At 42.4% G+C, this 17,467-nt stretch overlaps 1 protein-coding gene and 1 pseudogene across 1 annotated transcript; both read left to right on the forward strand.

Annotated features, from left to right (window-relative positions):
* Positions 1-290: 290 nt before the first annotated feature.
* LOC137866511 (cytochrome P450 2J6-like) lies at positions 291-4,727 on the forward strand (annotated as a pseudogene).
* A 574-nt stretch (positions 4,728-5,301) lies between these two features.
* Positions 5,302-16,020, forward strand: LOC137866477 (uncharacterized). The gene is made up of 20 exons (XM_068702412.1): positions 5,302-5,554; positions 6,016-6,181; positions 6,282-6,434; positions 6,514-6,674; positions 6,854-7,030; positions 7,122-7,260; positions 7,513-7,700; positions 7,797-7,938; positions 8,037-8,209; positions 9,136-9,384; positions 10,711-10,842; positions 12,814-13,071; positions 13,494-13,659; positions 13,760-13,912; positions 13,992-14,152; positions 14,332-14,508; positions 14,602-14,740; positions 14,993-15,180; positions 15,277-15,418; positions 15,509-16,020. Exons 1-20 carry the CDS (start codon positions 5,363-5,365, stop codon positions 15,682-15,684), a joined length of 3,432 nt encoding a protein of 1,143 aa, XP_068558513.1. The 5' UTR covers positions 5,302-5,362; the 3' UTR covers positions 15,685-16,020.
* Positions 16,021-17,467: the final 1,447 nt, after the last annotated feature.

Genomic DNA, 17,467 nt, shown 5'->3' on the forward strand with positions numbered 1-17,467 from the left:
AACTCCCTCCCACTCTGCTTTGTATGTTGGCTCAGACACTGTTTACACTATGAACAGCAAACCTCAGTCTAAGGTCACTGAAAGAGTTTTGCACTTAATAAGATTGTTGTTGCTCATGTAGCTGTTTAAGTAAGTAAGTAAGTAAGTGTAAGTAAGTGTCACACACACTTTTGTGCAGACTGTGATTAACAGATTTTTTTTTAAGTTGTCTTTCCTGTAATGTTAGTAATCTGAATAGTCACAAGGTGTGTGGGCCATTTAAGGGTTAAATCCAGCATGAATAGGCATTATGTAACGACAGGCGGTTCATGAGGAGGCAGAAGCTCAGACCTTCATCCTATTCAACTCTCTTTAACAATGGGGCTTTTTCACTTTTTGCTGGATTTTGACTTCAAGGTTTTATTCCTGTTTATTTTTGTTTTTATCATAATGGCAGACTTCCTCAAGAACAGGAATCCTCCAAATTATCCCCCAGGACCGTTTTCTCTTCCCCTTGTGGGGAATATATTCAGCTTGGACAGGAAATATCCATTCATGTATTTTACAAAGGTAAAGTTCAAGGCATATTACATTACAGTCATTTAGCAGTCGCTTTTATCCAAAGCGACTTACAATTAGTATCTATCTACACCGTAGACACAGCTACGGGAGCAATTTTTTGGGGTCAAGTGTCTTGCTCATGGACACATTGACATTGAGTGGGAGCCGGGGATCGACCTCTGATTGAAAGGCGGCCCTGCTCTCCACTTAGCCCATGGTCACCCCGCATATTTTCATTTCAGTGTGAATTTTATTGAAACATTCTAACAGATTTTAACTATTTATTTGATTAACCAAAGGAATTTTCAGTCAGTTTAAGAGCTTTCACAAACACGTTTGTGCAATTTGTATCGTAATAGCGAAGTATGTGGACAATAACAAGAAGTATAACTTTGCCAGTGTGAAAACAAAGAAGAAAGAAAGTCATTTCAATTATTTTTAATGTTCACCTGAATTTAACTTAATTTTGTTCACACTCTTCAGGGGTTCTCAACTTTTTGTAACTGGAGGCCGACTTCTGTTTGTTAATAAAAAATAAAAAACATGACATGATGATATTTTTTAAAGAAATAAACTGTGCTATAAATTTGTGTTATGCCACCGTCAGCAGTAATGACCAAAATAAATATTAAATATATATTAAAAATAAATGTCTCCCACTGCTGCGTCTTTTGTTAACAAAGCAGTGGCAAAAAATCAGCTGGTTCGAGTTAAAATCAAATCATAAGATAAGAACAGAAGCAAAACAGATACAAACCGAATACACTATTAATAACAAAACAAACATATGAATTTCATGAAAGTGAGGCCCCGTCCGGGCCAGGCGACAGACTTTACCCCATGGTCAGGAGGAGGTCTGATTCTCTCCTCGGATTTACAGTTCTCTGGTCCCCCCAAAGTTACATTCCTCAGTCTATCGATCAGCTCCACGATTGGCCGAAATCCAATAAGCTCCCCCTTGGCTGATAACCCATTGTTCTGGTCAAACACCTCTCGCAGCCAGCACGTATCCTTCCCCCGCTGCTGGCACATTCCTCAAACCCCCTCACAAACACTCAACACACATTCAATGACCACACTCCCTGGTTTAAACTTCTACAAGCAAACATGTTATGACGTATTATATAATAATTATACCTTTGGTTTAAAACTTATAAGTAAACATTGACATAAAATATCCACCACTAGGGGTGCTATTAAACATACTAAGAATGTTTCTAAACTTTAAATTCCTCACACTGGTGGTCAAATTGTTAATATAAATGATAATGCTTGGTATACCTGGTAGCCCCTTTGATCCTCATTGTGCATAGGTAGGTTTTTGCATTTGAACTATTTTAAAAGTTCACATGATGCAGTCGTGTGTTGTTGTTTTTTACTTGATTTATTATCCACAGCTGGCTGACATCTACGGGAATTTGTGCAGCGTCCGCCTTGGTCGTGTCAACATGGTGATTGTCTCTGGGTACAAGATGTTAAAGGAAGCCATAGTGACACAAGGCGACAACTTCGTGGATCGACCACACTTTGCAACGGGCGACAGGGTTTACTTAGGAGGCACAGGTGTGCAAATCTTTCTCTCTCTTGTCTCATATTGTGAAGGAATTAGTTCCCTTGAGTCATTAAACTCACTTCCTTTGCATGCTTGTGTCTAGGCGGTCTGTTCATGAGCAATGGTGAAACATGGAAGAGACAGCGACGCTTTGCCTTGTCTACCTTACGTAACTTCGGCCTGGGCAAAAGAACCATGGAGGAGAGTATCTGTGAGGAGATCCGACAATTGCAGGAGGAGATAGAGAAGGAGAAAGGTGGTGTAAACAATGAGGTCATTATCAACAGCTCTTCAGTAGAATAGCATTGTCTAAACCGTAGAGTCCTCTCCTCCAGGTGAACCTTTCAACCCAGCAGGCCTCTTCAACAATGCTGTGTCCAACATCATTTGCCAGCTGGTGATGGGGAAACGGTTTAACTACAGCGACCACAACTTCCAGATCATGCTGAAGTATATGTCTGAAATTCCTAGGCTGCAGGGCTCTCTATGGGGAATGGTAAGTCAGTAATATCCATTTAGAGGAGGAAGTGTGTGCTCAAAATCACAAGAGGTAGATGGTCATGAAAGGGGATCTACTGTTACTTCCGAACAACTGTATGAGACATTCCCCGGCGTGATGAATCACTTGCCAGGTCCTCACAACAAAATCTTCAGCCACTACGATGCCATCCTGGACTTCCTCAGTCAGGAGATAAAGAGCCACAAGAAAGACCTGGACCACAGCAATCCCCGGGACTACATTGACGCGTTTATCATTGAAATGGAGAATGTAAGTGAACAACTGCAATGTTCAACAATGTGTAGCCTTACCTGTCAGTCTACCAGCCATTCACTACAGCATCTTCTCTGTGTTTCTGAACAGCGCAATGAATCTGATCTGGGCTTTACTGAGGTCAATCTGGCTCTGTGCTCTCTGGATATGTTCCAGGCTGGATCCGAGACAACCTTTACCACTTTGCTGTGGGCTTTGGTTTTTCTCATAAAATTCCCTGATATCCAGGGTAGGTGACATGCTAGGCTCTACAGGGAAATCAAGACTTAGGGTCTGTGTCCACATAGTGTCTTTTTATGAGCGACAGCGTCTTTTTATGAATGATTGTCAATGAGGAGAAATCATATGCAGTCACCTGCAGATCGGTGGCGCGGAAACAGATTTTTGCTGGTGAGTGTGGTGCTTTTATCGCTGTACGCCTCGTCTCTAACGGACCGTACTGCTTGCTCTAATGTTACGGCTGTCAGCTTGATGGGCAACAAGCTCATCCAGACAAAGTATGAAGCAAATATCCTCCGTTTGGTGCTCATGGTGAAAAAAACAAAGTCAAACAAATAAATAGTAGTCATGAACATAAAGAAAGCGCTCTGAGTACTTTTCGACAAAACGCTCGGATGAAGCCCTCCCCGGAGCCCTGCAGGCACTTTCTGCCAGAAAAAAAGATGCTAAGTGGACACAGGCCTTAAAAGAGTCTCCGGCCTTGCTAACAGCTTTGTTAGGTTGTACTTAGACACAGCAGTGCTTTGAGCTAAATGCTAACGTCAGCATGCTAACATTTCTCTGACAATGCTAACATAATGTTCACTATGTTAGTTTAGCACGTTAGCATGCTAACATTTCTCTGACAATGCTAACATGCTGTTCACTTATGTTAGTTTAGCACATTAGCATGCTAACATGAGTTAATTAACACTAATTGCAATATGACGGTCATATCACCTTGTTCCTACAAGCTTAATTCTTTAAATAATCTTGTTTGTCAAGACAAAGTTCAGGCAGAGATAGATGGAGTTATCAGACAGACCCGACCGCCCAGTATGGCAGACAGACCCAACCTGCCGTACACTGATGCTGTCGTCCATGAGATCCAGAGGATGGGAAACATTGTTCCCTTTGTTGCATTCAGAATGGCCGCCAACGACACAACAGTGGGCAATTACTTCATACCCAAGGTGCATTTAGCACACAGTCAACATTTGTGACAGGAATTTTGATGGAAGAAAAAATGTGGTGTTGTAAAATTGCTTGGTGTCAACCAATGGATGTTGTTTTCTAGGGTACGCCCTTGATGCTCCACCTAGCTTCTGTGCTGTTTGACAAGACTGAATGGGAGACTCCAGACACCTTCAACCCTGGACACTTCCTGAATGCTGAGGGAAAGTTTGTGAAAAGAGAAGCTTTCCTGGCTTTCTCTGCAGGTAAACCACAATCCACCTCAATCTAAAGCATCACCTGAACCAGAATATATTTTTAATCCTGAGCTCTTACGCCTTCATATGTGTTTCTGGACTCTTCAGGGAAACGCGTGTGTCTCGTGAAGGCCTGGCCAGGATGGAGCTGTTCCTGTTTTTGGTTGGTTTACTACAGAAGTTCTCTTTCTGTGTTCCTGATGGAGTACAGTTGAGTACAGAAGCAGCAACTGGAACGATACGAGCACCACACCCCTTCAAGGCTTACGCTAAAGCTCGCTGAATTATGTAACATCTCACTGAGTCACTTTTTATCCAAACAGTGTTCAATAAACTGAACAAAGCAAAACGCTTTAGGAGAGAAAGCTGTAGTTAATCTCAACCTTTGCCTAATGAACTGAATAACTTTATTCTCTCTGTATATTTAGTTTTATGTGATACAATTTTTTTTTATTAAAACAAGACATTTCCCTTTGTCCTTGTAATTAATGACAAAATGTATAAAGATTTCATTAATATATTTGTTATAAATATGTTCTTTAAAATAAAGGAGAAAGTGTGGTGTTGGATAATGTTGACAAAGCCAATCAATATGTATGACAAACAAAAACTCACTGACTGTGTATGGCTGAATGTTTGTTCCTCTGCTTTGCCTGATAGCACAACAGAAACAGACCACTAGGTTTTGACTGTGGAAATCTGGTTCTACTTCCTGCCTAGTAACTCGTTGACATGCAACTCCCTCCCACTCTGCTTTGTATGTTGGTTCAGACACTGTTTACACTATGAACAGCTAACCTCAGTCTAAGGTCACTGAAAGAGTTTTGCACTTAATAAGATTGTTGTTGCTCATGTAGCTGTTTAAGTAAGTGTAAGTAAGTGTCACACACACTTTTGTGCAGACTGTGATTAACAGATTTTTTTTTAAAGTTGTCTGTTCTGTAATGTTAGTAATCTGAGTAGTCACAAGGTGTGTGGGTCATTTAAGGGTTAAATCAAACATGAATAGGTATTATATAACGACGGGCGGTTCATGAGGAGGCAGAAGCTCAGACCTTCATCCTGTTGTTGGATCAACTCTCTTTAACGATGGGGATTTTTAATTTTTTGCTGGATTTTGACTTCAAGGTTTTATTCCTGTTTATTTTCGTTTTTATCATAATGGCAGACTTCCTCAAAAACAGGAATCCTCCAAATTATCCTCCAGGACCGTTTTCTCTTCCCCTTGTGGGGAATTTTTTCAGCATTGACAGGAAACATCCATTCAAGTATTTCACAAAGGTAAAGTTTAATTGAGACATTCTAATAGATTTGAACTATTTATTTGATTAACCAATGGAATTTCCAGTCAGTTTAAGATCTTTAACAAACACTATTGTGCAATTTGTATCGTAATAGTGAAGTATGTGGGCAATTACTATAAGTATAACTTTGTGTGACAAAAAAACAATCTTTTTAATGGTTCACCCGAATGTAACTTTTATTTGCTCACACTATTCAGGAAATGTGCATTTGTGTTAAAATTACTATTTTGTATAGAGAAACTAATAGCAGATACTGGTAACTGGTGGTCAAATTGAAGAAAAAAAAACAATAATTAATGTGAAGGTCTGATCTTGGAACACCCATTGGCTGCTCATTGGGCAATGGTAGGTCTTGTTTTTGAACAATTTAAAAAAGTCCCCTGATGCAGTCGTGTGTTGGCATTCATCAGTGTTTTTTACTTAATTTATTGTCCACAGCTGGCTGACATCTACGGGAATGTGTTCAGCGTCCGCCTCGGTAGTGAAAAGATAGTGTTTGTCTCTGGGTACAAGATGGTGAAGGAAGCCACAGTGACACAAGCCGACAACTTTGTGGATCGACCATTCAATGCCATCACTGACAGGTTTTACTCAGGAGACTCAGGTCTGCAAATCTCTCTCTCTTTCTCACTCTTGTCTCATATTGTGAAGGAATTAGTTCCCTTCAGCCTTTAACCTCACTTCCTCTGCATGCTTGTGTCTAGGCGGTCTGTTCATGAGCAACGGTGAAACATGGAAGAGACAGCGACGCTTTGCCTTGTCTACCTTACGTAGCTTCGGCCTGGGCAAAAGCATCATCGAGCAGAGTATCTGTGAGGAGCTCCGACACCTGCAGGAGGAGATAGAGAAGGAGAAAGGTGGTGTAAACAATGAGGTCATTATCAACAGCTCTTCAGTAGAATAGCATTGTCTGAACTTTAAACTGCTCTCCTTCAGGTGAACCTTTCAACCCAGCAGGCCTCTTCAACAATGCTGCGTCCAACATCATTTGCCAGCTGGTGATGGGGAAACGGTTTGACTACAGCGACCACAACTTCCAGACCATGCTGAAGTATTTGTCTGAAGTTCTTAGTCTGGAGGGCTCTGTATGGGGTCTGGTAAGTCAGTAATATCCATTTAGTTCAATCATTGACAGAGAGACAAGATTCTGGTGGGATTGAGAGAGTCAATCCGCCTTAACAGATCGAGAGACCCAAGTCTGTGGTTAAATTAACCACGAAAAGTGAAAGGTGATGTGTTTGGAAATTTCTCTCATGTACTGTTTTCTTCCAAATAGCTGTATCAGTCATTCCCCGGAGTGATGAAGCACTTGCCAGGTCCTCACAACAAAATGTTCACTCATTTCAACACCATCCAGGACTTCATCATTCAGGAGATAGAGAGACACAAGAAGGACCTGGACCACAGCGATCCCCGGGACTACATTGACGCTTTCATCATTGAAATGAAGAATGTAAGTGAACAACTGCAATGTAGGACAAAGTGTTGCCCTTCCTGTCAATCTATCAATCGCTCACTTATGGATTTTATGTGTTTCTGTATAGCACAAAGAGTCTGATCTGGGTTTCACTGAGACCAATCTGGCTCTGAACTCTATGGATCTGTTCATGGCTGGAACGGAGACAACCTCCACCACTTTGCTGTGGGCTTTGGTTTATCTCATAAAAAACCCTGATATCAAGGGTAGGTCACATGCTCGGCCCTACAATGAACAAAAACAGACAACAATCCTCTGTTCTGTGAGGCTGCTTTGAGCTAAATGCATTTCTCAGTACCAACGCTAACATGTGGTTTGATCTTAGATTAGCATGTAGCATGCTAATATTTGTTAACAAGCACTGATCACAAAGTACAGCAGAGGCTGATGGGTATAGTAAAAAATGAACATGTGATGTTTTTTCTCACCCTGTTCCTTACATGTTCTTGTTTTCCTAGACAAAGTCCAGGCAGAGATAGACGGAGTGATTGGACGGACCCGACAGCCCAGTGTGGCAGACAGACCCAACCTGCCCTACACTGATGCTGTCATCCACGAGGTCCAGAGGATGGGAAACATTGTTGCTCTGAATGCACTCAGAGTGGCCGCCAAGGATACGATGCTGGACGGTTACTTCATACCCAAGGTGGAATTTAGCGCACAGTTATTTTAAGTCTTAACACGATTATTTCTTAAATGTGAGTGAATTACTTAGTGTTAGCGTATGGATCTTGTTTTCTAGGGTACATCCTTGTTGCCCAACCTAACCACTGTGCTGTTCGACAAGACTGAATGGGAGACTCCAGACACCTTCAACCCTGGACACTTCCTGAATGCTGAGGGAAAGTTTATGAAGAGAGAAGCTTTCTTGCCTTTCTCTTCAGGTAAACCACAACCCACCTCAATCTTAACCCTAACCTGAAAAGGAATATAAATTTCTCTTGAGCTCTTACACCTTCATATGTGTTTGCGGACTCTTCAGGGAAACGTGTGTGTCTCGGTGAAGGCCTGGCCAGGATGGAGCTGTTCCTGTTTTTGGTCGGTTTACTACAGAAGTTCTCTTTTTCTGTTCCTGATGGAGTAGAGTTGAGTACAGAAGGAGTAACTGGAGTTACACGCGTGCCACACCCCTTCAAGGTTCACGCCAAGGCTCGCTGAATCATGTAACATCTCACTGAACTGCTTTCTTTCTATATAATGTGTAACAAGCAAAAAGCTTAAGGAGGGAAATCTTTAGTGACTTTTTAATCTTTTTGAGGACTTGTTTAGTCTCTCTGCCTGTACCTTTGATTCTATGTGATAGTTATTTTTGTTCAAAATATTACCCTTTTGTCGTTATTAATGACAAAATATATCAAGGTTTTATAAACATGTTCTTTAAGCCATTATATAATAATAACTGAAATCATTATCAATAAACTATTTCAACACGTTTGTTAATAATCAATAAAGGATCTGAATGAATTGAACACAAACCTGGTTTTGCTTCATAAGTTTAACAAAAACACAACATAACATACATTCATAGCTGGTGACCTATTTTACATCCAATGGAAATGTAAGTGGTGCTGGTCACACCAAGGTGGCATCCAACATGTGAAGAACACATGAAGGACCTGAGAACAGAGATCGGCTGGCACAAAACAATGGAGGGCAGAGCAGGGAACTCAGAGCCCTTCTTTACTTTGTTCCCAGTGGAAAGGATCCCCTCAGGTAGGTGTTATTATAAATTCCTCTGCATTTCTTGGCAAGACCCGCCTCGTGTAGGTGTCCATGATGTCTCGATGGAGCAGTAAACTCATTTGTTTAGGTTTTTTTGACCTGACCAATGGGCTATTCTGACCCTAAGCACTCAAGATCAATGCCTAACCTCAACTAATCTCTGCTCCGACCAGCTGGGCGGGTTTTTGCCAAGAATTTCAGTGGGTTTGATAGTTTCGCAAGTAGGGAAAAGTCATTCTGACTGTAACAGGTGGGAAAAGGAATCTGGCTTAATATTCACTATGTATGGCTACCCCGACCTTTTCTGGAGTTGCCCAACCTCCATTGTGGAAGTGGCTGCTAGGAGTTGTGTTCATCAGGTCATCGGTGCCTGTCATGGCTGCAACCGAACCCGCTGGACACCAGTGGTGAAGGAGGCCGTCAATCTGAAGAAGGGGGCCTTTTGGACTTGGCTGGCCCATGGGGTCTCTGGAAACAGCAGACAGGTACCGGTTGGCCAGAAGGGCTGCAGCTGCGCCGGTTGCCAAAGCAAAAACCCGGGTGTGGGAGAAGTCTGGGAGACTATGGAGAAGGCACCCCTCCAGGTTTTGAGTGAGTCACTGCCCCAGGTGAGGGCGTTCAAGTATCTTGGGGTTCTGTTTACGATGAAGGGTAAAATGCTGTGTATGATGGACAGGCAGTTTGGTTCCGCGTCAGCAGTGATGCAGGTGTTGTAGCGGACTGTTATGGGGAAGAGGGAGTTAGAGCCGAGCCAGAAGGCAAAACTCTTGATTTAACAGTCGGGCATCTGATCAGGATGCCTCCTATAGACGCCTCTCTTTAGAGCAGGGGTCACTAATATCCGGACCGCGGTAATTAGTGATACCGATAGATAATTGAGAATTATTACATTTTGAAGGAGTGCTTTTATTTTAACTGGCGCAGCTTTTCCAGCCTTTACGGCACTTGTTCAGCAGCGTAAATCACATCACGTGATGCAGCTCAGCCAATCAAATATGGGTATTCTGACAAGTTTCCTGACTCGAGTGAGATGTAGACACACGGGGTAGACGAGGAAAGAGAACAAGGAGTTGGAGAATTATTACGTGAGTCAGAGAAGTTGTTTCACATGACGTTCTCCAAAGAGAGAGAAGTGACCAGAGAGAACAGAGTCTTTAAACAAGAATGAACAGACTCTTTCATAGGTTCATTCTTCCCACGGACAGTTTAAAACCAGTATGTCTCATATGTTCAGAGACCGTGGCGATTATTAAAAGCGGTAATGTGAAGCGCCACTACGAGACAAAGCACAACTCTTTTGAGCAAACGTACCCACTCACATCTGAAATGAAGACCCAGAAAATAAACCTAAGAGAATATGATCAGAATCGTAACACATGAATTCATTGACCAACTATGATGTTAACAGAGAGAACAGAGCTGAAACAAGTAGTTTAATAGCCACACACAAGTCCATGCTCACACATTTCTCTTGTTAGAAAATGAGAAAAATATAATATCGTGGCTTTTTTGATTGACATCACTTCACTTTAAAGCTGCAGGGCAATTCAGTGAAATTAATTTTGCATGATGTTTCCACCCCCATGCTTCACAGTAGGTATGGTGTTCTTTGGATGCAACTCAGCATTCTTTCTCCTCCAAACGCGACTAGTTGAGTTTTTACCAAAAAGTTCTATTTTGGTTTCATCTGACCATATGACATTCTCCCAATCCTCTTCTGGATCATCCAAATGCTCTCTAGCAAACTTCAGGCCCGTCTGAACTACTCGTGTTTGGAAAACATCATGCTTTGGGGCTGTTTTTCTCCAAAGGGACCAGGACGACTGATCCGTGTAAAGGAAAGAATGAATGGGGCCATGTATCGTGAGATTTTGAGTGAAAACCTCCTTCCATCAGCAAGTGCATTGAAGATGAAACGTGGCTGGGTCTTTCAGCATGACAATGATCCCAAACACACCGCCCGGGCAACGAAGGAGTGGCTTCGTAAGAAGCATTTCAAGGTCCTGGAGTGGCCTAGCCAGTCTCCAGATCTCAACCCCATAGAAAATCTTTGGAGGGAGTTGAAAGTCCGTGTTGCCCAGCGACAGCCCCAAAACATCACTGCTCTAGAGGAGATCTGCATGGAGGAATGGGCCAAAATACCAGCAACAGTGTGTGAAAACCTTATGAAGACTTACAGAAAACGTTTGACCTCTGTTATTGCCAACAAAGGGTATATAACAAAGTATTGAGATGAACTTTTGTTATTGACCAAATACTTATTTTCCACCATAATTTGCAAATAAATTCTTTAAAAATCAGACAATGTGATTTTCTGGATTTTTTTTTTCTCATTTGGTCTCTCATAGTTGAGGTATACCTATGATCAAAATTACAGGCCTCTCTCATCTTTTTAAGTGGGAGAACTTGCACAATTGGTGGCTGACTAAATACTTTTTTTCCCCACTGTACAAACAACAAAGAAACAAATACTCTGTCTCTCATCACCTACAACAAGTATAACAGTACTTTAATGAGTTAACTTAATAAACGTTACCGTGTTCGCCTGGTAGACCAGTAGTAGAATAACATACGGGAAAGAAAAAATTCGCCGTTTTCACCCGCCATTTCTCGTCTTGCTCAGTTCCGCTTAACTTCCGAGTTAATGGTCACGTTACAACAACAAAAAAGCTCATCTATCACCGTGAGTAAAACAAGGACAAAACGGTTACGAGTTTAACACAAGGTAACCGAAATTACAGTAAACGTAATGTATTACGATTGCAGAAATAAACTAAATAATAATACAAAATCGCGTAACTCAACTTCCGGTGTTGTCATGGCAACGTTTATACGCCGATGAGCGTCAGCTACAGTGCCTTCTGGGTGATTGATGAGCCTCTCTCTTTTACTGGGCAGGATGAGACATTATGCATTTAGCATTATGGGACAGCAGCTGAAAGACTATTGTTTGATGCTCCCGCTTTGTTACGGTGTGTAATTTCGGGCCAGTTTTCAGTTTATTCTTACTCTGTATTTGGTGAATGGAGGTGTGTCCTCGCTCTCTGCCACACACACAAAGGTCATTCTATCTACAGAAGTTGTGAGTCAGCAGAGTAAACCAGAGCTAAGCAAACCTCATCAGTCCCTTGCTCGTCTTCCCTGCCTCACTATGTGGCTGTGGGATATGTTTCCGTGGCTTGATCTGAGGGGAATGCTGCTTTTTATTCTTGCCGTTCTCCTTGCGGCGTATTTTCGGAACAAAAAGGATCCACATAATTTCCCCCCGGGACCACCATCTCTCCCTCTTTTGGGAAACATATTCAACATTGAATCTAAACAGCCTCACATTTACTTAACCAAGGGAAGATCAAAAATTGCATTTTATGAGGAAGTGTGGAAAGGTGGAAAGAAGATTCCTATATACTCTATATACTCCACTACTTTAGCATGTCGTATAAAGGGCAAAAACTGAATCAACAAAATATTTAAAAATGTATGGTAGAAAACAATGGTAAAAACCTGCTGATACTTTGTCAGTGTCACAGAAACCATTGTCTTGAAGTATGCATCTTATCAGAGTCACATGCTTTGACAAAGCCAATCAATATGTATGAAAACCAAAAACTCACTGACTGTATGTGGCTGAATGTTTGTTTCTCTGCTTTGCCTGATAGCACAACAGAAACAGACCACTAGGTTTTGACTGTGGAAATCTGGTTCTACTTTGTCTGGATCTGTTCCTGCCTAGTAACTCATTGACATGCAACTCCCTCCCACTCTGCTTTGTATGTTGGCTCAGACACTGTTTACACCATGAGCAGCCGACCTCAGTCTAAGGACACTGACAGAGTTTTGCACTTAATAAGATTGTTGTTGCTCATGTAGCTGTTTAAGTAAGTAAGTGTAAGTAAGTGTCACAACACTTTTGTGCAGACTGTGATTAACAGATTTTTTTTTAAAAGTTGTCTTTCCTGTAATGTTAGTAATCTGAGTAGTCACAAAGTGTGTGGGCCATTTAAGGGTTAAATCCAGCATGAATAGGCATTATGTAACGACGGGTGGTTCATGAGGAGGCAGAAGCTCAGACCTTCATCCTGTTGTTGGATCAACTCTCTTTAACGATGGGGATTTTTAATTTTTTGCTGGATTTTGACTTAAAGGTTTTATTCCTGTTCATTTTCGTTTTTATCATAATGGCAGACTTCCTCAAAAACAGGAATCCTCCAAATTATCCTCCAGGACCGTTTTCTCTTCCCTTTGTGGGGAATTTTTTCAGCATTGACAGGAAACATCCATATTTGTATTTTACAAAGGTAAAGTTTAATGCATATTTTCAATTCAGTGTGAATTTTATTGAGACATTCTAATAGATTTGAACTATTTATTTGATTAACCAATGGAATTTCCAGTCAGTTTAAGATCTTTAACAAACACTATTGTGCAATTTGTATCGTAATAGTGAAGTATGTGGGCAATTACTATAAGTATAACTTTGTGTGACAAAAAAACATTCTTTTTAATGGTTCACCCAGATGTAACTTTTACAGAGATACTGGTAACTGGTGGTCAAATTGAAAAAAAAAACAATAATTAATGTGAAGGTCTGATCTTGGAACACCCATTGGCTGCTCATTGGGCAATGGTAGGTCTTGTTTTTGAACAATTTAAAAAAGTCCCCTGATGCAGTCGTGTGTTGGCGTTCATTAGTGTTTTTTACTTCATTTATTGTCCACAGCTGGCTGACATCTACGGGAATGTGTTCAGCGTCCGCCTCGGTAGTGAAAAGATAGTGTTTGTCTCTGGGTACAAGATGGTGAAGGAAGCCACAGTGACACAAGCCGACAACTTTGTGGATCGACCATTCAATGCCATCACTGACAGGTTTTACTCAGGAGACTCAGGTCTGCAAATCTCTCTCTCTTTCTCACTCTTGTCTCATATTGTGAAGGAATTAGCTCCCTTCAGCCTTTAACCTCACTTCCTCTGCATGCTTGTGTCTAGGCGGTCTGTTCATGAGCAACGGTGAAACATGGAAGAGACAGCGACGCTTTGCCTTGTCTACCTTACGTACCTTCGGCGTGGGCAAAAGCATCATCGAGCAGAGTATCTGTGAGGAGCTCCGACACCTGCAGGAGGAGATAGAGAAGGAGAAAGGTGGTGTAAACAATGAGGTCATTATGAACACCTCTTCAGTAGAATAGCATTGTCTGAACTTTAAACTGCTCTCCTCCAGGTGAACCTTTCAACCCAGCAAGCCTCTTCAACAATGCTGCGTCCAACATCATTTGCCAGCTGGTGATGGGGAAACGGTTTGACTACAGCGACCACAACTTCCAGACCATGCTGAAGTATTTGTCTGAAGTTCTTTGTCTGGAGGGCTCTGTATGGGGTCTGGTAAGTCAGTAATATCCATTTAGTTCAATCACTGATAGAGAGACAAGATTCTGGTGGGATTGAGAGAGTCAATCCTCCTTAACAGATCGAGAGACTCAAGTCTGTGGTTAAATTAACCACGAAAGGTGAAAGGTGATGTGTTTGGAAATTTCTCTCATGTACTGTTTTCTTCCAAATAGCTGTATCAGTCATTCCCCGGAGTGATGAAGCACTTGCCAGGTCCTCACAACAAAATGTTCACTCATTTCAACGCCATCCAGGACTTCTTCATTCAGGAGATAGAGAGACACAAGAAGGACCTGGACCACAGCGATCCCCGGGACTACATTGATGCTTTCATCATTGAAATGAAGAATGTAAGTGAACAACTGCAATGTAGGACAAAGTGTTGCCCTTCCTGTCAATCTATCAATCGCTCACTTATGGATTTTATATGTGTTTCTGTATAGCACAAAGAGTCTGATCTGGGTTTCACTGAGACCAATCTGGCTCTGAACTCTATGGATCTGTTCATGGCTGGAACGGAGACAACCTCCACCACTTTGCTGTGGGCTTTGGTTTATCTCATAAAAAACCCTGATATTAAGGGTAGGTCACATGCTCGGCCCGACAACAAACAAAAACAGACAACAATCCTCTGTTCTGTGAGGCTGCTTTGAGCTAAATGCATTTCTCAGTACCAACGCTAACATGTGGTTTGATCTTAGATTAGCATGTAGCATGCTAATATTTGTTAACAAGCACTGATCACAAAGTACAGCAGAGGCTGATGGGTATAGTAAAAAATGAACATGTGATGTTTTTTCTCACCCTGTTCCTTACATGTTCTTGTTTTCCTAGACAAAGTCCAGGCAGAGATAGACGGAGTGATCGGACGGACCCGACAGCCCAGTGTGGCAGACAGACCCAACCTGCCCTACACTGATGCTGTCATCCACGAGGTGCAGAGGATGGGAAACATTGTTGCTCTGAATGCACTCAGAATGGCCGCCAAGGATACGATGCTGGACGGTTACTTCATACCCAAGGTGAATTTTAGCAGACAGTTATTTTAAGTCTTAACACAATTATTTCTTAAATGTGAGTGAATTACTTAGTGTTAGCGTATGGATCTTGTTTTCTAGGGTACATCCTTGTTGCCCAACCTAACCACTGTGCTGTTTGACAAGACTGAATGGGAGACTCCAGACACCTTCAACCCTGGACACTTCCTGAATGCTGAGGGAAAGTTTGTGAAGAGAGAAGCTCTTCTGGCTTTCTCTGCAGGTAAACCGCAATCCACCTCAATCTTAACCCTAACCTGAAAAGGAATATAAATTTCTCTTGAGCTCTTACACGTGTTTGCGGACTCTTCAGGGAAACGTGTGTGTCTCGGTGAAGGCCTGGCCAAGATGGAGCTGTTCCTGTTTTTGGTCGGTTTACTACAGAAGTTCTCTTTTTCTGTTCCTGATGGAGTAGAGTTGAGTACAGAAGGAGTAACTGGAGTTACACGCGTGCCACACCCCTTCAAGGTTCACGCCAAGGCTCGCTGAATCATGTAACATCTCACTGAACTGCTTTCTTTCTATATAATGTGTAACAAGCAAAAAGCTTAAGGAGAGAAATCTTTAGTGACTTTTTAATCTTTTTGAGGACTTGTTTAGTCTCTCTGCCTGTACCTTTGATTCTATGTGATAGTTATTTTTGTTCAAAATATTACCCTTTTGTCGTTATTAATGACAAAATATATCAAGGTTTTATAAACATGTTCTTTAAAATGACATGTCGTGTATCAGCCATTATATAATAATAACTGAAATCATTATCAATAAACTCTTTTAACACGTTTGTTAACAATCAATAAAGGATCTGAATGAATTGATCACAAACCTGGTTTTGCTTCATAAGTTTAACAAAAACACAACATAACATACATTCATAGCTGGTGACCTATTTAACATCCAATGGAAATGTAAGTGGTGCTTGTCACACCAAGGTGGCATCCAACATGTGAAGAGGATCCCCACTGAAGGACCTGAGAACAGAAATCAGCTGGCACAATAAAATGGAGGGCAGAGCAGTGAACTCAGAGCCCTTCTTTACTTTGTTCCCAGTGGAAAGGATCCCCTCAGGTAGGAGATATTATAAATTCCACTGCATTTCTTGGCAAGACCAGCCTCGTCTAGGTGTCCATGATGGCTCGATGTAGCAGTAAACTCATTTGTTTAGGTTTTTTTGACCTGACCAATGGGCTATTCTGACCCTAAGCACTCAAGATCAATGCCTAACCTCAACTAATCTCTGTCCCGACCAGCTGGGTGGGTTTTTGCCAAGAATTTCAGTGGGTTTGATGGTTTCGCAAGTAGGGAAAAGTCATTCTGACTGTAACAGGTGGGAAAAAGAATCTGGCTTAATATCCTCCATATATGGCTACTCCGACCTTTTCTGGAGTTGCCCAACCTCCATTGTGGAAGTGGCTGCTAGGAGTTGTGTTCATCAGGTCATCGGTGCCTGTCATGGCTGCAACCGAACCCGCTGGACACCAGTGGTGAAGGAGGCCGTCAATCTGAAGAAGGGGGCCTTTTGGACTTGGCTGGCCCATGGGGTCTCTGGAAACAGCAGACAGGTACCGGTTGGCCAGAAGGGCTGCAGCTGCGCCGGTTGCCAAAGCAAAAACCCGGGTGTGGGAGAAGTCTGGGAGACTATGGAGAAGGCACCCCTCCAGGTTTTGAGTGAGTCACTGCCCCAGGTGAGGGCGTTCAAGTATCTTGGGGTTCTGTTTATGATGAAGGGTAAAATGCTGTGTATGATGGACAGACCTGGTAAGCCCAAACGGGTAGTGCGGGCAAACTGGGAACGTCTGGAGGACGCCCCTGTCCGGGAGATCTTCAACTCACACCTCCGGCGGAGCTTTTCTAGCATCCCTGTGGAGGTTGGGGGCATCGAACAGGAATGGACAATGTTCAAAGCTTTTATTGCCAAAGCTACGGCGGTGAGCTGTGGTCTCAAGGTCTTAGGTGCCTCAAGGGGCGGTAACCCTTGAACACCGTGGTGGACACTGGTGGTCAGGAAAGCCGTCCGACTGAAGAAAGAGGCCTTCTGGGATATGTTATCCCGGAGGACTCCTGAGGCAGTTGCAAGGTACCGACAGACCCGAACGGCTACAGCCGCTGCCGTGAAGGAGGCAAAGCAGCGGGTGTGGGAGGAGTTCGGAGTAGCCATGGAGAAGGACTTTCGGTCGGCACCAAGGTGTTTCTGGAAAACCATCCGGAACCTCAGGAGGGGGAAACGGGGAAACATCCAAACTGTATACAGTAAGGATGGGACTCTGTTGAC

The sequence above is a fragment of the Cebidichthys violaceus genome, unplaced genomic scaffold, assembly GCF_023349555.1.
Source record: "Cebidichthys violaceus isolate CVI_PGR_0920_01 unplaced genomic scaffold, fCebVio1.0.p SCAF_84, whole genome shotgun sequence".
NCBI classification, from domain to species: Eukaryota; Metazoa; Chordata; class Actinopteri; order Perciformes; family Stichaeidae; genus Cebidichthys; species Cebidichthys violaceus.